Source organism: Eublepharis macularius, chromosome 5 (genome assembly GCF_028583425.1).
Source record: "Eublepharis macularius isolate TG4126 chromosome 5, MPM_Emac_v1.0, whole genome shotgun sequence".
Classification (NCBI taxonomy): Eukaryota; Metazoa; Chordata; class Lepidosauria; order Squamata; family Eublepharidae; genus Eublepharis; species Eublepharis macularius.
Genome location: NC_072794.1, coordinates 27,563,989 through 27,587,864, shown reverse-complemented (window position 1 = coordinate 27,587,864; position 23,876 = coordinate 27,563,989). Strand labels below are relative to the sequence as shown.

At 41.8% G+C, this 23,876-nt stretch overlaps 1 protein-coding gene across 5 annotated transcripts in view; it reads left to right on the top strand.

Moving 5' to 3' along the window:
- Positions 1 to 23,876, top strand: part of RASAL2 (RAS protein activator like 2) — a 271,541-nt gene that overhangs the window by 105,572 nt on the left and 142,093 nt on the right. For all 5 annotated transcript variants that reach the window (XM_054980121.1, XM_054980117.1, XM_054980119.1 and 2 more), the window contains exon 2: positions 21,391 to 21,518. In XM_054980121.1, the coding sequence (XP_054836096.1) occupies positions 21,391 to 21,518 (128 nt within the window). The remainder of the gene's footprint in view (positions 1 to 21,390; positions 21,519 to 23,876) is intronic.

The following is a 23,876-nucleotide window of genomic DNA, read 5'->3' as shown; positions in this document are numbered from 1 at the left end:
ACTTCTCCAAACCTATTTTCCCACAAATGACTGGCTGATTGTGAGGCAGGGAGTGCAGTCGTGGGTTGTTCATATTAAGAATGGCCAAAAGCACTTAATGCTTTTATTGGAAGAAATAGCAGCAAAGTAACTGGCAATTATTGATACTTAAAATATCCAGAAATATATTGAGAAATCAAACAATCAGCCCACACAGCCTACCTCTTTGTTAGAATTACTTCTGATTTTTTAAAAAAAATTTGCATCCGGGGAAATAAAGTAAATCTTGCCATCTCATGGGTATCAAGATAGCTTTCAGGTTTTATCAGACTCCAAGCATAATCCAGTGGGGCTAAAATTGTGGCTTAAGGGGCTCAATATCTGTGTTTTCAATGTCATGTATAGAAAGACTGTAAAAGTGAGGAGTGAGTGCAGGGGATGGAGTTGAATTCCATGTGCTCAGGTTCAACATCAGCGCCATGTGAACATATTTTGAACCCACTGTTTTTGGGAGTTAACTTCCGGGCAGTGTTGTTCTTTGATCTTTTTGCACCTGAAAACAAATAACAAATGACTTGTGATACTTGGCTAATTTTTAATAGTGTCCAGAGATGGTAGTTGGCCTCCTCTGGAATCTACAGCCCAATAACAACAACAGAGTAAAGGATGAATTGACTGTATTCTCATCTTACTTTTCAACAACAACAAAATGCTCCTTCAAACATCTTGCAGCAATTAATGCAAATATCAAGATATTTTTGCAAGATCTTGGGCATGATGGAAGGTTGCCTGGCTGCTGCCTCTTCTTTCTATCTGTAATGCAGTATCACTGATGCCAGCTGTTCTCTGTGAGAAGGTGAGATCTAAGCTGGAACAGGATTCAACCATGATGGAAAGAGACTTATCTGCTGCCTCTTTTCCCTCTGGTTATGGAATGAAATGTATAGTTATTGATTGCGTTGGGGGAACCTCATATCACTCTCAGCATTACCAGGCTGTTTGCAGAGTCAAGGCCATACATGTTTGTATGAACTTCAGTCTAAAAGTTTCTGCCATCAGAAACATGAGTACTGCTTTTGCTATGTGGACAAAGAATCTGGGCTGCTCCGTGACAAAACTTGTGCCACTTTTTCTTACTTCATATGGCCTGGGGAAAGCTCAAGAAATATTCATTGCTCCTTAGATCAGGAGAAGCTATGTGTGTGAGAGACAGAAAGAGTGATTGACACTGGGTTAATTTTCCGCGAATGTCTGCCTTTTTCTTAACGCATTTTATTTTTCAGCAGGACACGGGGGTCACCTTGCACAATAAGGGGAGAAGTTCAGTGCTCCAAAATATGAGTTATATAATCTCCCTGCTGTTCTTCTAAACTTAGTAGATTGGCATGTTTGGAGAGAGCTGCAATAACTCTCACTTCTAATGCAGCAAAGTACAAAAGCTTTCCACTGCTGCAGTGTAGTTTCTGGTGGCTTTATCCACTCCATTTGTTGAAACAAAGTTGTTTTCCATTTGTTACAAGCCATGCCTACATTAAACACTCTCTGCTAAAGCCTCATAATAACTGTGTGCCATAGCTGTAGAGGTGCAACCTAAAGAGGTGTTTTATCCTGTTGTGTTCGGCAGGGAGGCTTCACCTCTTGTCCTTTGAAGGATGTTATTTATGGGAAGTAATAGAAGATGTGTGACTGCAGAAGCCCGTTGCTGAAGGGATGTTTACAGTGTGATTCTGGGGCCTCTGCCACTCCAAAGGTGTGGAAAGTGCCAAAAAATAGAACAGCTAACAAAAGCAATTCACAGATTCCCCCCCCCCTTTGTTTATGTAGCAATTTTGGAGTGAAACTTCTTAGAGATGATGTTGCCTTCATTGAAACACCATGAGTGATGGATTCGAGGAAAATGGCCTTTTCCATACCCTTACAACCGTGAGACACACACATTTTCTGAATGAATATTGGGCACATGACATTCCTACAGCTGAAAAAATGTTTCTATTTGAGAGTTTAAGTGCAAGAACCGGCTGCCCTTGGAAGAACATGCCACTGTTGTTGTGTGAGTCCCTGATCTGGCTGTGCTTCCTGATTGGATGGAGGTACACTCAGCCTCAAACACAGGCATAACAAGCAGCCTTCTCTAAGGATGAGTAATTTTGCCCTACGTATAATAGCATCCAGTTCAGAAATTTCATGGCATTGCCCACCCCACATGAAGTCTGATTGGAAGGTGACAAAGCTGGAGCAGTGAAGCATATAGAGGTACAGTAGCTTGCCTCTTCTGCCAGGCTCACAGGAGACTTAAATGTATTTCCCAAGTCAGTCGAAGTTGCTGCTTGTAGTAGCGAAAAGTATCAAATTGTAGTGTTAATTCCACATCACTGTGGAGTTTCCTTGATCATTTCCAGTTAACCCCCGTACATACAGCTTTCAATTACTGTCAGAAATTATTGGATTGAAACGTGTGCATTCTGAAGGAGAAAAGGCCTTCAACTGAAGAACTGGTGCTTTCTTGCTTTGCAAAATTGCCATTATATGTTTTCAGAGGCTACTTTATCATTCCCCCTTCAGCTGATCTGAATTATTGCAAGTTTAATCAGCTCTAAATTTATTTGCACTATCCAAAAAGAGTTTTAGAGCCATAGAGTTTTGGGTTTTTGGGGGGATGTCTGTGGCCAACATCCCCCAAAGTCCTGCCTATCCTCCAGGGCTCTGAACCAATCCTTGTGATTCAAGCTTTATGCAAATCCAAGTGGTTGCTAGCCAATCAGAGCCCATGGAACTCCACTGGATGGGAGGAGATGCTCCAGCCTTAGCTTAAGAGGGGGAAAGCAGTACAGGGAAATTGCAGCCCTGGATAAGGGAGTCGGCTTAGTCAGGCTTTTTTATTTTGGCTTTTAATTAGGATAGGGGGTCAGATTAGGAAGGAAACTTGCTTTATTGATATAAACGAGCACACTGTGAAGGGACTGTCAAATCTAACATTCTGTGTACAGGTTCACTCTAAAAGAGAAGTTGACCACGGGTTCATTCCCATGGCCAGTAATGAAATTTCATGTGGGAACTGTAGTTTTCAAAGACAGACCTGCACAGGCTCAGTGGGGGATGGGGGCAGGGATGGGAGGGATTCTCTCACAGCACTCTGCCTGGCCATCCGCCACCTTTGCCATTTGTTCAGCCAGTCCCCACCCTCCACCCCGCTTCCCTGGTGCTCCTGCTGCTTGCTTGCCTCCCTCTGTGCTCTAGGTGGCTGCGTACCCGCACTCCTGGAGGGAGCAAATGCAGGAGGAAGGCGGCAGCAATTTACAATGGCCTGCAGCTCCAGATGCGCAGCCACTCCTGCACTTCCACCCAGGGGGAGGAGGAAGGGAGCCAGGTGAGCAACCAGAGTTGGTGGGGGGGAAGCTGGCTGAGCAGCTGGCAGAGGCAGCAGTGGTGAGCCGGAAGGCTGCAAGGAGTCCCTGGCACCCCATGGAAGTTTTCTGCACCCTTCCTCCATCACCTACCATTTCCCCTGCATTTTCTCTCCTGCTGCAATACTAGAGGGATTTTTGTAGACTTTAAAAATCTCATTATTATACAGCTGTGCGGAAGCCACCAGACTTGCCTGCCAAGAAACTATTGTGCTTCATCTGTAGGAGTTGCATCTCCCTTTTCACAGACTGCTAAGGCAATCCTTTGACAAGATCTTCCAGCTATGTAGGCTGAATACATACACGGTCTTTTTTTGCCCTCCCACCCCTGCTCCTACCTGCACACATTAACTGTGTGCACTGAATCTAAGCATGTACTCTGCGCATAAGAGCACACTGAATGGTGGTGGTCTCCTGGCTCCCTCCCTCCCCCCACCATCAAGAGGCTCCATTGCAGTGGCCATGAGTTTGGGGCTGTGGGCCATTGTGTGCCACTGTGTGTGTGTGGGGCGGGGGGGGGGAGGTTAAACAAATAAAATGAAAAGCCAGATTGTGGAATTTGGACAAGTCCAGAGGGCAGTTACCTTAGACGTCTCCCTCATCTCTCTTTTTTCTCATTCCCAATCCCATCCTGGTTGCCACCACACTCGCATTTAGAAAATGCCATATTAATCTTAATACATCATGATGTGTGATTTTGCATTATTGCTGACTTATGCCTTCTGTGGAAACTAAATACATTTTCAAGTGTGCGTGTGAATTTTGTTACCCCTCTGTGTGTGTATGTGTGTGTGCTTTTGAATGGGAGGCAGGCCAGGTGTGCAAACATACACATACACAATCAGTTACAAAAATGGTGATTGTGCACATTCATCTATGACACAAGAACAGGGAATTTTACTTGTTACCCGCTTAACATGAATAATGCCTGTATGGTATTGAAGAATTTTAGTTTGAACAAGTTTACTCCATTCAGAATTTGGTAGCAAATGTTAATATCCATGATCTGTACCGCTGGGGAACAAATTAACTAACCAATCAAATAGCTGCCCAGCTAATATTTTTCTACAGTCAAATATTGCAGCTTACTTTTTTTCTTTTACGGTATAATTTGGTAACACAACTGACATTTGTTTTTAAGGCCTGTTGGTACTTTGACTTGGTGGTAGAAAGTACCATCAAGTTGCAGCCAACTTATGGCAACCCCATAGGGTTTTCAAGGCAAGAGATGAACTGAGGCAGTTTGTTATTCAAGTATGACTTCAAGTGTTTGTCAGAGAAGCGATGTATAAATATTCCACCCAGTGACTCCATATTCTGAGCAACCTAAATTTAGGTGCCCAGCTTCAAAAACTGCCTGTGATATGTTTTTGCAGTTTTTAAAAATATTTGAACATGAGCTTGAATCAAAGTTAGTTGTTTACTTTCATTGGCAGGAATGCTACTTTCCTGTGCTTGAAGGGTAGTTCATACTACTTTCTAGCATTAAATAGCTAATGTAGTTACATTCCTTTTGCCTTCTGATTATGCTGATGTGTGGGTTGTGATGTGTATGTAAAATATGCCCCATTGCTTATTGACATGCTGAGTTTCTGAGCAAGCTTATCGTTTCTGAGTAAGCTTCAAGAACATTATCAGATTAGTGGTAGCTTCATGTTAGCTGTCACCAAAAACTGCCCAAAGGTGGTGGCGGTGGGGGGGGGGGAGTTTGTGCAATTGACTGTAGACTGGATGTGTATGTTGACTTATTTTCTGCCAAGGTTTTATTAATGATAATGCTTTCCTTTTTGCATTACTGCAGTTTTTATTTACAATGTGAAACATTTATACTAATATAGTTATTTGTCATAGCCTGTGGTCAATACAAAGTAAAACATCTACATGTTCAGGGCAGGATATAAATGTACAATATCAGTCAAGTAGTATACACATTGACAATGTATTCTCTGATGACTATGCATATTTCCTAGGCTTGGTGCACAGTAGACTTGAAAGTAGTGTATGTTATCCCAGGAATATACAAAATGTCTGTGATCGATTCACATTCCCTGATGTGCATTGGTGACTGGTTGATTTAAATGATGCACAGTATCTCCTGTGGACGTTTTTAGTTTGTGCATATTCTTCCACATCTTTGAGTAGATCTGCATAATCCCTGTGGTTATGCACATTCCTCATGGTTAAAGGAACTGATAGTGCCACCTGAAGCAGAATCTTACCTGTCTAAATCCGTTGAAATCAGGGGGCTTAGAAGAGTGCATCTCTGCTTTGGCTCGCACTGTGAAAGTGGCCTGTGCGCTCCCTTCTCCTACATACAATTATGGCAAAACTAGCAACAATGCCCATTGTATGAAAAAATACATTGGGATCTAGAAAACTGATTTGGCAGGCCCCCCTCCTGGTGGCAGGCAGGCACTTTACAGCGACCTGGAGGTTAGAGCAGGAGGGCACTGAGGGGAAGCACAGGGAGGAGTGCTTAGGCCATCGATTCGACAGCCCCCCCTCCCAGCGGCAAGCGGGTGCTTCACAGCCAGCCTCGAGGCCAGAGTCGCCAGCAATGCGCCTGTGCAAGGATAAAAAGCGAGTTGTTGCCAATACGGCTTGCCTTTTATATAGTAGGATAGTCACTCAGTTTTCATATAGGGCATTCTGTGCTTCCCCCCCTTCTCCTACATATACCAGGTAGTATATCTTTCAGCCATATTAGACCCTGAAGCTGTTCCACAGAAATAATTACATTCATTACAATTTTATTTATTTTTTAAATTTTTATTTGTTTCTTTATTTAAAACATTTATGTCCTGCCTTTCCACAATGCCCAAAGTGACTTACAAAACATAAACATATGTAAAAGTTCAAAACACTAGCTCAGTAAAAGAATAACAAAACAATTTTTAAAAACTTAGATGAAAACCTTACAATCAGCTGAGTGTTTGAGGGAACAAAAAGGTCTTAAAATGCTTCCTGAAAGTAAGATTGCCTCCAGTGTGAATTCTAGGGAGGGAATTCCATAGGAAAGGTTCAGTCCCACCGGCAGTTTTGTTTCCACTGTCATTTTCATTCCCACTACCTCACCTAGATTCTTACTACCCAAAGAAAAAGAATGTCCCACCCCCCCTTCTCCATCTTTTTGGTTACTTAGAGCTACAGATTGAGGAGGAGAATCTACGTGCTGGCTAATATGATTGGTTTTTTCCTGCTCATTTGATTAAGGGAGAAATTGAACCATGGGTTGGATCCAGAGTAGATTTTCCATCAGCACAATGGAATTTTTCAGCCTCCCTGCTCCCTTAGCAACCCAATGATCTCTATGAAGTACTGCCCCTGAGAGATGACATGAGGTGGATCTACAGAGGGAAGAGAGAATCGGAAGAAAATTGCTAATTTGGCCTGGATCCAACCCAATGCACAGAGCAAGCTTAGTGTTGACTGCTGTAACGAGTCCTTGGGTAGCTAGAAAATAGAAACTGGAGTAGAAGGGGACAGAGGCTGTACAATTGAACTGTGTGTGTGGGGGGGTAGCAGCAGTTGGCAAGAGAATACAGAAATTCTGAAAGGTTTTCCCCTTGGGGAAATGTATTACACCGATCCTTTAAGTCCCAGAAGAAAGCTTCTTGCCTTGATTTGCCCCAGCCAGAAGCAATACTCAGTGAGCTTCTTTTGAGCTTGGCTTCTGAGGAATTGGATCACATAATCTTTTAAGCCGTTCATGAGTTTGATAATCACATCTGCTTTGAGAATAAGTTCTGTAATAGGTATTCCCCATGTTGACAGCAGAGGGCATTTAACTGATGGGAGAGGGAAATCAGCCCAAGGTGAATAATGGCTAAAGGCCAGTTCACATGATCATTTTTAAAAGCTGGATTCGTTCTCCCGGAAGCGACAGATTTCTTGTTTCGCCCAAATTACTACACAGCAACCCCACCCGAATGGTCTTTTGGAATGACATTTTGGGCTGCAGAGGGGTGGGGGAAAGTCATGCTGCCTGGAAGGGAAATCCTCCCATCCTCATAAATACCCCCAGAGGATCCAAACATTCCTGAAAAATGTTCAGTCTAGGTAAGATTGTTTCCCTAGCATAAACCAGGGCTGGAAATAATATGCAGTTTTACCACATGGACTGTTTCTCAAGGTCAGGTCATTCAGTTTCAGGTATTAAGGAGAATGTGGCAAAAAGCTTCCAGATACTACCACCCCCATTAACTGTGCTTCCCTCCTCCCTCATCTGTCTCGCCAAAGCAAGTGTTGTCCAATTGCCCCGTCATTCTCCCAAACCAGTGAGCTACAATCACAGCCAGCAGCTGCTACCCAGGAAAAGGCCACAGCTGCTGTTGCTGCTCCTCCCACCTGCTGCTGCTTGTCTAGGAAGATGAGTGAGCAAACATCTGGTGAGAAGCAGGTGCCCAAGCCTGCACCGGACAGGAGGGAGGAGCCATTGCTTGGATGGGCTGGGCTAAGGGGGGGTTGGTGGTTGTGCAGGTTCTGCCACCAGTTTGTATGGGCAGGAGGAGCTGTCATGAGGAGCTGTCAGCTTGTATGGGGAGGAGAGCCAGTTTGGTGTAGTGGTTAAGCGCACGGGACTCTAATCTGGAGAGCTGGGTTTGATTCCCCACTCCTCCACTTGAAGCCAGCTGGGTGACCTTGGGCTAGTCACAGTTCTCTGGAGCTCTCTCAGCCCCACCCACCTCACAGGGTGTTTTGTTGTGGGGATAATAAGGGCATACTTTGTAAACCGCTCTGAGTGGGCATTAAGTTGTCCTGAAGGGCAGTATATAAATCAAATGTTGTTGTTGTTGTTGTTGTTGTTATTTCCAGGAAACACACACACAAAACAGAGCAGCAAATTAAATCATAAAGGAGAGATTGTTGAGGGAAGACCAAGCAGTACAAACAAGTCTTCATACACTCTCCAAAGACAATGATAGAAGGGGACAGATGAATGTCCCTAGGGAGGGAGTTCCCTAATTATGGTGCCATGACCAAGAAGGCTTTCTCTTGGGTGGCCACCCAAAATGCCCATGCCTATCCCTGATGGAGAGGATAATTTCTAGCGGAGGGAAGTGAATCAGCAGCTTTGTGGCTCATGCCCGCTCTCTCCTTCTGGGTGGCAAACGGAGAACGAGTTGTCATTGCCACAGTGCCAGAGAGGAGCCAGGGGCTGAAAGGGGTCCAGCCACCCAGTGCGACTCAGTCATTGCCACTGCCCAAGGAAGAGAATGACAACTTCCCCAAAGGCCAGGCACCAGCAGAGATGATAGGATCATAGGCTCTCCCTTCCATTGCTGGTAGCCCAGCAGCTGCCTCTGCAGACTCTTCTTAGCTATTGCAGGATTTGAGTCTAGCAGTGCCTTAGAATTCAACAAGATCTTCAGGGTAGAAGTTTTCAAGAGTCAAAACTCCCTTGAGACCTTTGACTCTTGAAAGCGTATACCCTGAAAATCTTTGTAGTCTCTAAGGTGCCATTGGACTCAAATCCTGCTGTTCCACTGCAAACCAACGTGGCTGCCCACCTGAAACTATCTTCTTAGCTATTGTAGTTCGTATCTGTTTATAGAACTGCCCTCCATGGATTTGTTTACTCTTTTTAAAAGGTCATTTAGACAGTTGTCACCATATCCTGCTGGACTAGAAATGTACAGATGACCTTTACTTACACATTTATTTATTTCTCTTGAGTTCTGTGCCACCATTCTACCCAAAAGTTCCAAGGCAGCTTACAAAACAATTAAAAAGTATAAAAACAGACACAAAAATCATGTTTACAATAAAACCAAAATTAAATCATCTTAGTATGCACTATTTAGTGCCATACCATTAGTCACTCAGTTATTCCAGAGTTTTCTGGATTTCTTTTTCAAAAAGTTTTCAGAGTCTTCTGGAAAACCTATAGAGATGACATTGGGAGGTGGGGGGGTGGAAATCAAAATTGTCCTGTGATATGCCATATTTTTAAAAGAAACATGAAATTATTTTTGCCGCACAAAGATAGTTTCGGAAGGGTTTCTTTGTATTACCTTCTTTTGTTTTGATTTTTCAACATAGTGGTTTTACTTTTTCTGGGATCCATGAATCTCAGGGGCTCAGTTGTATATACCAAGGTGACTTTGCTGTCTATGCAAGCTCTGGGGATGGGGAAATAAAAACATCCTAAAGTGCTAGCCCCTCTCAGACTGCCCATTAAACATCCCATAGATTGGGCTTCTAGCCCCCCAAAGTGGCCCAGTTGCAGAGGACGAGATTCAATTGCAAAACCAGTTCCAAAAGGATTTTGCAGTCATCCCTGTCAACAGACCTGGAAGGTAGATTACTGTCGCTCTCTCCCCATCTGTTGGAACTGAGGTAAGATTTGAAGGAAGAGATGCTGCTTGCAATCTTAGCCATTGTTGCTATAAGAACTTTTAATCCATTTAGTTTCTCAGTTCTGTTTGTTGGCCTGTGCGTTGGGCTTTTAAATAGATTCTCAGTCTAGGGTACTTCTCTGCCCTCTGAATTTGGTTTCCGCCTCTGCTTGTGCTTGTAGATCTTTACAAGAACTGAAACTCAGAGGGAGGCTGAAGAGAAATGGAGATCAATTGCTCTTTTGAGTTTAACTGTCAGCTGTGTGGTATTGTAAGTAGCTTAAAGGGCTCAGCAGTATTCTGACTAATTGCTCTGATTTAAACTGCTATTAAGAGCTTCCTCACCTTTTACTGATGGGAGCTCAATAGTGAATTTGGTGTTTTGGTTTTTGCATCTCCTGAGATCGCACTGTCAGACTAGTAACTGAGGTTTTTATGCCCTTTTAAAACTCTAGACTTGTAGAACTAGCATGAAATGGGATTGTCTGAGTCGGTTTTCTTGGGCTTTCTTCAAACTGTTCTCTGTGTGATGCTGCACGTTCTCAGGGAAAGGTTTAGGAACTTATTGTGGCGCTTACAGAATTCTAAGAACCTGATATTTCTCATTTTCCTGAACCAAGTTTCCGGCCTTCTTGACTTGTGTGGTTGTGTAAAAATGTGATCTCTACACAATGCTTTAAAAACAGGTGTCTGATGGTCTTTTTCTTTAGTTTTTTATGGCCGTTTTCACACGTCTTATCTGTCGCGCAAACCTCATGGAACAATGGCGTCTTCATAGCATAATTTCCTGCCATTAATCCATTTCATGGCGTGATAACATCAGAAATCACACCACGAAACGGAATCATGATGGGAAATCGCACCACGAAGAAGCTGTCATTCTGTGAGTTTTGTGCGATTTTGCGCGGTGGTTAAGACATATGAAAACAACTCAAGTTTAAAAAATGGAGCAAAGAAAACCCCAAAAGTAGCCGTGCAGCCAAGAATAATACATGAGAACCAAAAGAGTGTGTTTGACTGCTAAAAGGTGGAGAATATGTTAGGAAACATTGCTATTAAGAAGGGTAGTAACAGGGTGGGGTGGACAAGGAGCATCCCCAGGTTCTTTTTCCTGTTTCAGCTTTTCTTTGGCCTCTACAATTGGCCTCTCCTGTGCAACATCTTGCCTCCCTTTTTGGTTTCACCCCATCCACAGACACCTCTGTCCATTTTCTGCCCTCTCTCTTTGCTTGTTAATTTTTTTTACAGTACACAAGTAATAAGATAGTTCTGCTTTCCACCAGCTTCTTGATACCACTTTTGCCTCATATATGCTTCATCCTAATACTTGTCTTAATCAGTACATCATTGCAAATATCAAAGACTGCATCAGTGTAACTGAACATTGCACCTGCATGAATTGCAGAAAATATGTACATCAGACCAGTTCCCTAAGGTTTGCTACTCCTTATTGTTTTCCAAGTGCATGCACGATCTCCTGCCTGTTGATTGTTTGCCTCATTGCGAAGGTCCGTATGAGAAAGCTGAGGGAAAATCAACTCCTAAAGCCAGTAGTTCTAATAATCCAGTTTTATGTCTGGAATTCAATTCTTCACTCCCTTTTTCCTGTTAGGATGGGTATAGGTAATAACTGGTGCTGCCATACCTCGTCGATTCTCACCTGTCATCTGTCAAAAAGTGTTTGCATTATATTCGTGAAAACTTTCAGTATCCCTTGTCTTCCTTTTAACTGTATGCAATGAATCAAAGGTCAAAACATTATTCTTTTACATGTTGTCATGAAGCATAATTTCATTGTTTTTTTGTAATGAGCAGTGGCCTTCTTTTGACATAGTTCTCTCATAGTTCTTGCCCTAAACTTTCTGTATTCAGAAGCAGAACTGAATAGCTAGTTACTGAGTCCTCACTGTTCAGTAAAAGAATTGGAGTCCCATCAGAAAAAAGACGTAATGTCTGCAAAATGGCTAGAAATTCTGCATCATCCTTCGCATCACGGATCTTTCTTCCAGTGGTTGATTCACTGTGCATGAGATCATCTAAATCTGCTCCAAACAATGATCTAGTGTCGCGGCAATTTAAGCCCTTTTATTGTACATTAGGGCCCGTTTGCTCAATGCAGAGTTTGCATTGGTGAAGTCAGTGCTTCTTCAGCTGTTTTCTTTTCTTTTGGCCAACAGCATTCATAAGCATCTGTTCTTAGCTGTGATCAGGGTCTGCTTGATTAACTTTATACTCTTGACCTCTTGACAGCAAAATCAACCTTCCTGAACTCTTCTTCCATTTGATCTGATGATCTGTACATCTCACTCAGGTACAGGGTTCCCTTGTGTGCATAGTTGTACCTCACAAAGAAAGGCAATATAGATTTTTTTTAAAAAAAATCAAAAGGCAAGTCCCATTTGTGCTTGTAGGGTCACAACCATTTTCCTACACTTCCAATAACAGGAAGTTTGTGCGCTTCTTCTTTGATACAAAGAATGCTATTGCTTCCAGCGCTGGCTTGCTTGCGAGAAATGAGATTGTACTTGTCAGGTCCCGAAGGAATGAAAATGTAAGACAAGAAGTCTTGACATAAACATGATATATGTTTCTCTTGTCCTTGGGACACTATTGTTGTTGGGCTAGGCTATTTATACCTTCTTCAAGAACTGAATAGAAGTGTTGTTATTGGAAGTTAGTCTTTTATGAGGTACTCTCTTTTATACCGATTTCTGTAAATTTTGGTAAAGATGTATACATGTAAAGCCAAAATTTTCAATTTCCTGCCCGCTTTTTACTCAAAATGCGTCTAGAAGTCAGTTTCTTACAATCTGGCCTTTCTATGGCCTTTCAGTCTGGCCTTTCCCCCGCTTTGACCTGGCTTCTTGTGACCCTCGGAACATTTCTGAACTGCAGGAATATGATGTCTTGTTTTCTACCCATTCCACCTCCTCCTCTTGAACTACTACATGGCCACTTGTGGGAGACGTGCCACCTATGAGAGCAGAGGAGAAGTTTTGGGGGGACCATGTGCTCTTTCTCCTGGGGAAGAACCCTTAAAATGGCCCTTCCCTCCCTCCAGTTGCATTACAGCAAGGAGTCTACAACCCAAGGGTCAGGAAACTCAGCTGTGATAGGAGCCCCCCTATAAAGGGGTCACTTGCTGTTACCTTTTGGAAGACCAGCTGCTAGTACATTGAGTGCAAATGTGCCACACCTCCTTCCTGTCTTTGATGCATGCTGGGAGGAGCCGCAGAACCCTAAGACAAGGTTACTCTGTGATGGAGAAGATTCCTTTTTAGCCCAGGAATAGTCAGAGGCTCTTTCCCCCCAGGAAAGTGTTCTCTTCCCCTCCCAGTCTGGTCTGACCACCCCTTCCCCTTGCCTATAGCCCCCCCCCATTGCTTAGCACGCCCCTGCAGCTTAGAGCCCCCACCAGTGAGGTTGTACCTCTTGGTTTCTTTTCCCTGTCACATTAATTAGGCATCATGTGACTTTCTGCCAGATGTTTGCGGCTCCGTGGTTCTCCTGAGAGATAAAGCAGGGTCATGGACATTCAAGATCATTCTGGCTTTATAGAGCTGTTTCTTTATTACATCAGGTGGGTATTGGAATTCCAAAAATGTCTGTTGTAGATTCTGCAGGTAAGAATCTCTGTCAGAGGGACTGGAACAGAACAGATGCGGGTGTAATGCAGAGCTTGGCTGTAGACGATGGATTGTTTGGTGTGTTTAGAATGGTGACTGGAATCTTGTAGATAAGTTTGCCAATCAGTAGGCTTCCTGTGTAAGGCGGTTCTTAAACTTCCATCATGTATTTGTAGTAAAATTTACTTTCTGTGTGGATTGATCCATGTCAGGGTGATGAATTGGTTAGTCTTAAAGGTGCTACTGGACTCTTTTTGGTGGAGTGGAAGTTGCTGAAGACCTGCTCGAATTCCTCCAGTTCTTCTTTCCCATGTGTCCAGATGATAAAAGTGTCATCAGTGAATTGCAAGTATGTGAGGAGTGTTAGTGGGTGTGAGCTGAGAGAGTGCTGTTCCAAGGCAGCCATGAAAATGCAAGTGACCGTGGTATGCTGCTGCTCTGAAGGAATACCATATCTGTAGCAGTTGTGATTGAGGACAAACTGGCAGAGCTTGGTGGCAAGGTCAGCTGTGGTCTTGTAAGAGGTTGTGTTCCTAACAACTTGCAGTCCATCTTTGTGTGGGATGTTTGTGTATAGAGAGTCAACATCCATGGTGGTCAAAATAGCATTACCTGGAAGATTGTAAACAGATTGTACTTTTCTCAGGAAGTCTTGGTGTCTGGCACATAACTGGGGGCATTGATGGCATGGGGTCTGATAGTGGAGTCCATATACCCAGACACCCCAACAGTGATGGTCCCTGTGCCCAAGACAATAAGACATCCTGAGTTGGCAGGCTTGTGTGTTTTGGGCAGAAGATAGGAGGAGCCGGTTGAGGTTCCTGTGGTGCATCCATATAGATTCGTTCCTGTATATGTGTGGGTAATTCCTTTTAAAATTCCATTTAGTTCTCTTTGGTATTCCTGAGAGGGGTTTGTAGAAAATAGTGTTGGAGAGATGTCTTTCGGCCTCCAGAATGTAGTCCAATTTTTCCATGATGACAACTGCTCCTCCTTTGTCTGCTTCTTTAATCATGATGACTGGATTGTATCTGGGCTGTTTATAGCATTTCTTTTAGTGAGGGTGAAGCTGTGTTGTGGGAGAGGATGTTCTTTAATTACATCAGTTTGGGCTCGGCAGCAAAAACATTCTATGTACAGATTTAATGTGGCATTATGACCATTGGGTGGGGATCCATGTAGAATCTTTCCTCCTGTAGAATTGAGAGGGTGGCAATTGGTGGTCAATGCATTGCCTGTCAGAGGATTGGAGAGATGGCAGTTGGTCAGCAATAGGGTGTGAATTGTACTATGAAGATGTTACCTGTCCATCCAAGTGTTGTTCTGAGGCTTGATCCTTCAGATGCAGACGGTGAAAAAATGGCCTCCAAAGCACCACAGAACTGTTTTTTCTGTGTAGAGAGCTGGTGTAGTGTAGTGGTTAAGTAGCTGGGCTGCGATGCAGCACTTCACTGATTCGAATCTCACTGCTGCAGTGAACTCATCAGGTGGCCTTGGGTAAGCCACTGCTCTCAGCCCCAGCTCCCCAACTGCATTGTGGGGATAATAACACTGACTTTGTTCACCACTCTTGAGTGGGCACTAATTTATCCAGAAGAGCAGTATAAAAATGAACTGTTGTTGTTGTTGTTGTGTTGTTATAAATTGGGGGGGGGCAGAAGGATAGTCCTGGGAAAAGTAGAGATTCCTCTGCTGAGCTGGTGCAAAAGGTTGACAATATTGCTGGAGGACCTGTTGTTAAGGCCTGTAGCATGCATGAGGCTAGAGAGTTTCTTGTAGATAGCTTGCTTTCTTTTTCAAAAATCCTGGTAACCAAGTTGATTCCTAATATCCAGTTCAGAGAGGTTCTCATTGTTCTGGTTTATGAGACACCGACCAGATATTTCAGCATCTACACATTCGGTTTCCATACATACTCCCACCATATAGGCCATCTCACTTGTATAAAACACTTCTAGTTCAACTATCTTCCCTCACTGAATCTTCTCAATGGAATTTTTTCTTTTGGTGAGACCATTCTTAGATGTGGCATTGGAACAATCGATATATATATATAGTTTGAGCTATAAATGTTTTACTGTCGGAATGTAATTTAGATGAGCTATGAAACTAGAGAATATCAACTATAAATTCCAATCCTTCTTATATTGTAAAATGGAGAGTTCAAAATAGTTTTGTCAGCGTTGCCAACTTTATAGCACTGTTCGCCTCAAAACAGTTGTTTCTTGGTTTCCAGCTGGTTGAAGATGTTGAGTATGCGAGTCTTCTTTTTTTTTTTAGTGTTCTCTTTGCTGTCTGTTATCATTGCGTATGGTGGCGATAGGAGAGGAGTAAAGGAAGTTCAGTGCGTATGTGTCTGATAGTTGTTTGATAACGGTGCTAAAAATAACACAAAGATTTTATCCTGTGTACTCCACCCCCTGTACAAAGTACTACAAGATTTCATACAAACTTTTTATAAATCCAAATTATGTTCACACGAGCAAAAATGTTGTGTTCCTGTCAAAATTAATCTGAGTTAGGCCTGTTTTCTGGATACTTGTTGCTCTCTCTCTCTCTGTGTGTGTGTGTGTGTGTGTGTGTGTGTGTGTGTGTGTGTGGAGTTGAGGGTGTGATCATAAAATAGTTCTGTGCTGCTTTATTCTTTGCAATGGCACTGTATTTAAATACTGAATTTATTGATTGGTATGGCTTAAGAAACTGACTAGACAAATACATGGGCAATAGATCGATCAGTAGTTTTGAGAATTAAGTGATAACTTCCACATTCAGTGGAAGTATATCTAATGGGGGGTGGACATCAGGAGATGCTAATTACTGTCAAGGCTTGCTTGTTTTATCATTCAAAGGCCTGTGACTATCTACTGATGGGACTAGAATTTAGTCATTTTTTAAATTAAAGTTTTCATAAAAGAAAGTATAACAAATAACAGAGAAATAACAAAACAAAGAAAGAAAAACTGTATAAACTAAACTAAAAAGAGGCTTCCGATTTTCTCTTTGACATATGTATAATTATGAAATTTCTTCTTAGTCCATGTTTACAAAAAAAGCTGTTTTTCTATTGTCCAAGTTCCTTATTCGTTAAACCCACAAATCATCAAATCATCGTTATCTATTTCATGCAAAGTCTATAAGAGGTTTCCAATCAGCAATAAACGAACTTAGTGTCTTTTCTCTAATCATTGAAGTAAGTTTAGCCATCACTTTAGTTATTAGATGGACTTTGCTCAGAACCCACAATGCCATTTTTTCATTTAAAAATTATATACACACACATAGATACAGATAAATATCTGTTCTGGGAAACGTTATACACTCTTCTATAGCTAAGAGATGTGTACAAGAAACATAAGAACATTTGGCTGGAATTTTTGCAGTTATATGGCTTGCATTGATTAATGTATTATGTGCCTCCCCTTTTTTGTTACTGTGGAAGGAGATTCTTTTTGGAAAATTTGTAATACTATTTACTTTCAATAAATAAAATAAAAGTCTCTAGTTTATTGACATATACATGCTAAATACTACTACATTGTATTTCCACTGTAGAAATATGTAAATATTTATCACAATAAATGTACCACAGTCTTTTCATAATAAGGTAAATGCATGGATCATATTCATTAACTTATTATTCCAGTAATTAATAAATGATATTTAATGTTGAGAAAAAGTTTACATCCTTGACCGCTTATCTTTCACCATAACAAAACTGGCCAGTCTTGACAGGACAGCCTATTTATTTGTTTGTTTATTTATTGGATTTATAGTACACTTTCCCTGCAATTCAGGCTCAGAGCGGATCACAACCCGATTAAACCACAATACAATATACAATAAATAACATATAGCTAAAAGCAATTTAAAACTGGCAGCAAAATTTAAATAGACAGCAGATTTCACAGTCCTACAAGGTTGGGGCTGGGGCCGAGAAGGCCTGGGCCCTGATCGAGGCAAGTTGGATCTCCTTGGGGCCAGGGATCTCTAGAAGATGTTTCCCTTTTGAGCGAAGTGGCTTCCAGGGTATATAGGGTAAGAGGCGTAATTGCATGATCTGACTTCTGCATGACAAAAATATTAATGATTAATAATCAATTACTTCTGTAATCCTCTTAATAATATATTGCATGTATTACAGAATTTCTTTTCTGCTAAATAACCGCAGCACAAATTGAGAGGGGGGGAATAGTTCTTATTAGGTATTTTCATCATAGGTGAGTTTGTCTATGCATGATCTTTAATTTTGGGGGTGTGATAATCCCATCACATACATTAGCTCTTGATTAAGTACAATGAAGTTATTGCTATATCTCTGTAACAAGTTTTAAACGTCAAAATCAATGGAGCTTCCAAAATCTTTCCCACAGTTTATCATGTGATTCTTTCATGTGATCAGTTTCACAGTGAAAACCTAGGAGGGTCTTGTGTATTTTCTAGAAGCAAAGTGTCTCTTGTGCTTTGAAACCAAAGCTCGCTCCACTGGTTTAGATTTCTTATCTAGCAACCATGTTCCAGTGTTTTCCTGATATAAGTTTTTATTTCTAAAAAAAAATGGACCATGCATTTTAGTAGTATTCTTACTCTGTGGTTTGAGTTTGATCTAATATACCTTTGTGTGTGTGTGTGTGTATTCTCATTACCATTTGTTCAGCTCACTGCTGGGATTATAAACCAATTTTTGAATCAATGCAGCAATTTGAGATTTAGTTACGCTTATTCTTTCTTTGTATTTATATCAGATTCTGAGCAAATGGGTGGGTGAACAAAGGTGCTTGTTGACAATACTTTAGATGTTATTTTTGATATGTCCATAGAAGGTTCTGTAACTGAACTACTTGATTGTTCTGCCTTAGTACCTACTTTCTGTGTCTCTTGTGTATTACATATTTGTCTTGGATTCTCCCTTCATTCTACAAATGTCATGAGAAATCCAATTGATAAATAGGCTCTTTTTGTTCTAGAGGAGATGTCTTCCCAGATTTAATGCTACTTCCGTTGGAAAGGCGAGAGAATTCACATGGAATGAGCAAAAGAAAAAAACACACAATTAAAAGGATTTTTTTTAAAAAAGTGAATTCTTGTAGGCATTTATTTTTAGTATCTAATACTGAACCTAGTGTTTCAGAATGTAAATTTGGCAAAGGCAGAGCACATTTGTCTGTGAGAGTATCATCAGTTAATGTGCAAACTATTCTTTAAGTTTTTTGAGTTTTAACTTTCAACATACTTTTGGAAGTTAACATTGGCTTTCTTAATTGTTGTGTTTATAGTAGTAGTCACTTCTGAATGTCTTTGGAGTGCTTCCTCATACAGAAATACTTGGTTTCTGTACATTAATAGATGGTATGGGGAAGTAAAGTTTTTAGCTTCCTTTTTTTTTTTTAAGTAAAAAATGAAGAGAACTGGTTTCACGGGGGAAAAAGGCTTTGGTACAATGACAGGGTTAATGAGATGAAAGCCTGGGTTATTCTTTGTCTATTCTCAGAAGAAGTGGGCAAATAGATCAGCTGTCACAAGACAAATGGCATACATGCACACCCTTACAATGAGCACCCTCGGTTTCTTACAAAGACATTTTGCACAGGCTTGTTCACGACTCCGTTTAGCAATTTTAAAAAACCCATAAATGTACTCTCTTACAAGAGTTGAGATTTTCAGAAAGAAATTGCTGTTTAAAAGGGGAAGGTTAAGCCGCCATCTAATGGAGAGAAAGGGGACCTCCCCTGATACTTGATAGATCCAACTAATCCGTGTCATGATTTCCCAGCTATAACCTGGTGGCTTCAAGTGTGCTATAAATCAAGTGATGCTGTAACAGTGGTAAATCTGCTCTTAATTGAGCATTGAAAGTTGAAGCAAACAGAGGTTTGAGATAATGCTCAAAACGTAGGGACAATGAACATATTAACTTAAATCCTCCAAGGATAGACTTGCAGATCAACTTTTGAGTTTTTAATTTTAATTATATCACACAGAATAAATGGCTTCATGATCTGGGAAAAATACTTCTACCTCTAAATATGATGCTTCTATTCCTATGATTTGTCTATATGAGTGAGATATAGTATGCATTATTGCCCATGTAATGGTTGGTTAATCTCCCACCCACCTGTAGAATTGCGATTTCAGTGGGAAGCAATTCTATTCTTAATTTGTGAGGATAATAAAAGGAAAAGATCCAAGTGGCAAGCCTGTTATCCTATCTCAAGACACATCAGTACAAGGAAGCATAACATTTACATTAGCCAGGGTGAGCAGCAAAAATGCTATACACATAGCAAGCAATGTAGCAGCTAACCAGGATATTCCTGCAGTTGTGACGTAAATGACAATTGTGAATAGTAATGTTCTGATAAGCAAAATGCAGGTAGAAGGACCTCCCCCCCATTCCTTCTAGGACTAGCACTAGGCGCATGCTAGTTTTCATTTACAGAGCTCTGAACTTGTATACCATGCCAGTGGTATCCAGAAGGCTGGAAGTTTGCACAAGAGATTTGACTGGGTGAGCGGTCCAGGATTGTCAGAGAGTAATGGGAGGAGAGTCATTGGGCAGATATGAGGAGGAAGCGGAACTGGAGATGCCCAGGGGCTCAGAAGACAGTAGTAAGGACTAGAACATTGACATTAATTGGGGATGCAACAGGCAGCCAGTCCAGTGATGTCAAAAGGAGGGGTAATAAGACCGGTAGGGTGATTAGCAGTACATTTTTATTTGAAAAGGTGCCAGTACTCATACATAAGGTTGCACCCATTTTCACCAGTTCCTTCCTTCCTCTGCAGGTCCCCAGTGGGCTGTTCCTGAGGGTCCACTAGCTCACAGGAACGACATTTCAGATCAGTAGATCCATGTTGTTATCATCTCCAAGATAAACAGTATTCTGAGAAGTTGTGTCATGCCTCTCCTAAGGCTACAGTGAGTTCAAAGCAATAGTGAGAATGGATTGGAGGATGTTCTGATTTTATTCTGACTCACCTTTCCAATGCACACTAAACTCTTCTGTTGTTAATTTGGTGGCCCTGAGAAAGGTGCTGGTACAGAAATGTTCTGGGGCTTAGATAGTGGCAGTTGGCTTGGAGAGACACAGCAGGCAAGGAAGGCCAGCATTGAGGGTGCTTGGCTATTTATGCTTTTTATTTGTCAATGATTGGGGTTTTTTAAGGGACCCCCATAAGGTTTTGTTCTGTTGGTTTATCTTTTCCTGTAGATCTGTTTTAGAAACAGGAGCTGTTTTGGATGAGGATTCACCACCCCCTAGTGGCAAAACTGTGCTTAAGTTGACTTACTGTTTTTTTTTTATGAACTGTGGAGATGAAGCAATTCTGGGGCACAACAGAAATGGAAATACGAAATTTGTTGTGTATCTTAGAATTTAGCATCTCTTAAAGAGGATAATTGTCACTCTGCAGAAAAGTTGAGGAAGTGGCAGGTATGCTTGTAAAGATGTTTGCAAAACCAAGACACACACATGCTTTCCCATTTGCACTTCTTCAGCAGGCCTCAGGAAAGATTTTTGTATGTGCCGATATAGTTTGCTTTTTGGTACATCTAGGTCTTAACCTCAGCTGCGGGTCGGATGGTGCTGTTAGCGTCCTGTATTGCTGGAGTTGTATAACGGTTAGGTCAACAATAAACTAATTGACAAATAATGTCCTTCGGTTGTCTATAAATCACATCATAATACCATGGCTTGTAAATCTCCACTGACAAAATGAATTTTTATCAGCAGAATGGGACTGCCTCACTTTCCTACTCCAGCCCTAAATCATCTCCAAAATGTTGTTGCTGGTGAACGGGGGATTCCCCCCACCCCAAGCAGCAGTGGGTGGAGTCTGACTTCTGCAGCAGGAGGTGGAAATCAGGAAAAATTGCTCACCTTTCATTAGTGGAAACTTTCTACAGGACCCAACTCCTCATCTTTAATTGGAGAAATGCTGCTTTTCAATTCATAAAGCAGTTGAATAGCTGCCAAGTGTAATGAAAATAAAACTGATGAAACGTTTAACCATGCCCTCTTGTTTTCTTCTCTCCCCTTTTTTTAGATGTGAAAGGACCACCGATTCACAGGCTGTCTTGTGGCCAGTCCCCCGATTCTGAAACTGTAATATGGGAAACCAAGTACTCTATTCTAACCGATAGCCAGCTTGTGCTGCTGAACAAAGAGAAGGAGGTGAGAGACTGAATGTACAAGAATTTCCTGCTTCTGAACAGTTATTTGGTCATGGTAGTCCTTAGACCGGTTCCAGTTCTGTCACGTACATAACAGAAAGTAGAAAAGCCTTTATTTTTGTAAGGCTTTGTGAAAAGTTAGTTTTCAGAATCTTTCCATTTCCTAGAGTTCTGGTTTAAATGTATCACGCGCGTAAGGCACAGTTCCTCCTGTTTGTTATTGAACGTCAGCAATTTTTAAATTCACCTCCTGAGTCTCTTGTCCTGATGGCAGCTGCCACTTTTGGTTGATAGCCATACAGTGTCCGTGCATATGCTGGCATTAGAAGAGTAATAGAGCATTTCAGACTCCTTTCTAAAACTAATCAGGCAGTGGAAGTGGAGAAGCTGCTGTTTCCAAAAGTGGTTTGGTTCTTCTGCTGGGAAAAAAACTGCTTATGGCTCAGTTAGCACCAAGATGCTCTCTGTTCCTTGGTACACAAAACCCCTCCAAGTTTTTGTGCCTCCCTCTCCCTTCCAAGTGTCTAAACATACTGTAGTCAATAAAAAGGGACTGTTTTAATCACTGGATGTGCTCAGAGATTGCTAAATTTGACTCATCCACATGCTATGGGAGGGGGATCCAATTATCCTTCAAGGAACCTTCCTGTAGACTATGGATCCTTTTTTTCATATTTGTGACTTTCAATGGAAGAGCCGCTGAAGTCAGAGGAAGTCTTCAAACTTTGCTCAGTGGAGTGGTAGGATAGAGCTGGGATCCGTCCCATGATTTGGTCAAATGGTCGTGCTTATTGAGCTTCTCCAGTGATCTGTGTGTAATGAGAATGCAGCCTAAAATGCAGCACCTTATAGAACATTTTAATGCAGAACCTTATAGAACACCTTATATAGAACATTTTAACCATCTTTCCTGTGTGTGGATAACAGAGTTTAAAAATCCCTGGAAAATACTGCAGTGAGTTTCTTTGTACCTGAAACTGTAACCTATAGAATTTTTTTGGTAGAATTTAGTTAATTTGTTGGATGTTCAGATGTCTCAAATGGATACACTTAAAAGAGAGTCTAACTGTACAGCGCAAATACTGGAAATTGACCCCCCCAAAAGTTAAGAATCCTATTTGCATGGCAGGCACATATAAAAAAAAATGTAATTTACTTACTTATCTACCTACCTACTTTATTTATAGTAGGCTTTTCTTACCAGAGTCAAGGCAGATTATACAGTGTAAGTCACAGAGTAAGTCCAATACAGAGCTGATACAGTGCTGAAGCACAACATAAGTAAATTGACATGACAATTAAACAATGTATGGTCCAGTAGGAACATACCACAAACCTATTATCTGTGTAAAAAAGCCCCCCCTGCATAGTTTGCAGAAAGCCAGGAGAGTGGGAGCTTTCCTGATCTCTTCAGGCAGACCATTCCTTAAGGTGGTGGCCACCACAGAGAATGTGTATATAATAAGGGCACTTATTGATTCTGCCCATTTGCAGGGTGGCACCTGCGGGAAGCACTGTCCAGAGGAGCAAAGCTGTTGTGGAAGGGGGGCATAGGGAGAGAGGCAGTTCTGTAGATACGAGGGACCAAGGCCTGAAGGGCTTTGAATTGGGCCTGGTATCTCATGGGAAGCCATGGAGGGGCTACAGAATGGGAGTAACATTCATGCTCCTCCTAATTCCTGATAATATTTGAGCTGCAGAGTACTGCACTAACTGGTGTCTCTGAGTTGACTTTGAAGGAAGACCTATATAGAGTATGTTACAGTGGTCTACTTGATGTTACCGTGGTGTGGATCTAGATGCCCAGATTGGCCATGTCAAGGTAAGGGGCCATCGCCCAAGCTAAACTGTGTTTGAAGAAGACTTTTTTGCAGCTGCATTAGCATCCTTTTCTAGAAGTAATGCTGGATCCAGTATAACCCTTAGGCTCTAACCGAGTTTGTAAGAATCAAGTGAACCTCACTGAAAGCAGGGAACGCAGTGTCCTTTAATATCTCCACCTTCCCAACTAGTGTCACTTCTAGCTTGTCTGGGTTCATTTTCAATTGGTTTGCTTTCAGAATTTGACCACAGATATCAGGCAGCGGCGTAAGATTTCTACTGCATCATCAGGGGATTTGGGTAACGAGATACAAAGCTGGGGTCCCTGGTGGTATCTGCCTAGGTGCAGAGCCAATAGAGGGCTTCTGCTTGTCCGGCTGGGGCTATCAAGCGGCACAGTTCAGCTTGCCATTCCTTTAGCAGACATGCTGCTTTGTTGGCACAGGCAATAAAACACTGGAGCCTGGCTGCTGACTGGCCTAGCTCGAGACCCTTGATGCCTTACAAGCAATTAAGAGTCTCCACTCCACTTTTGTTG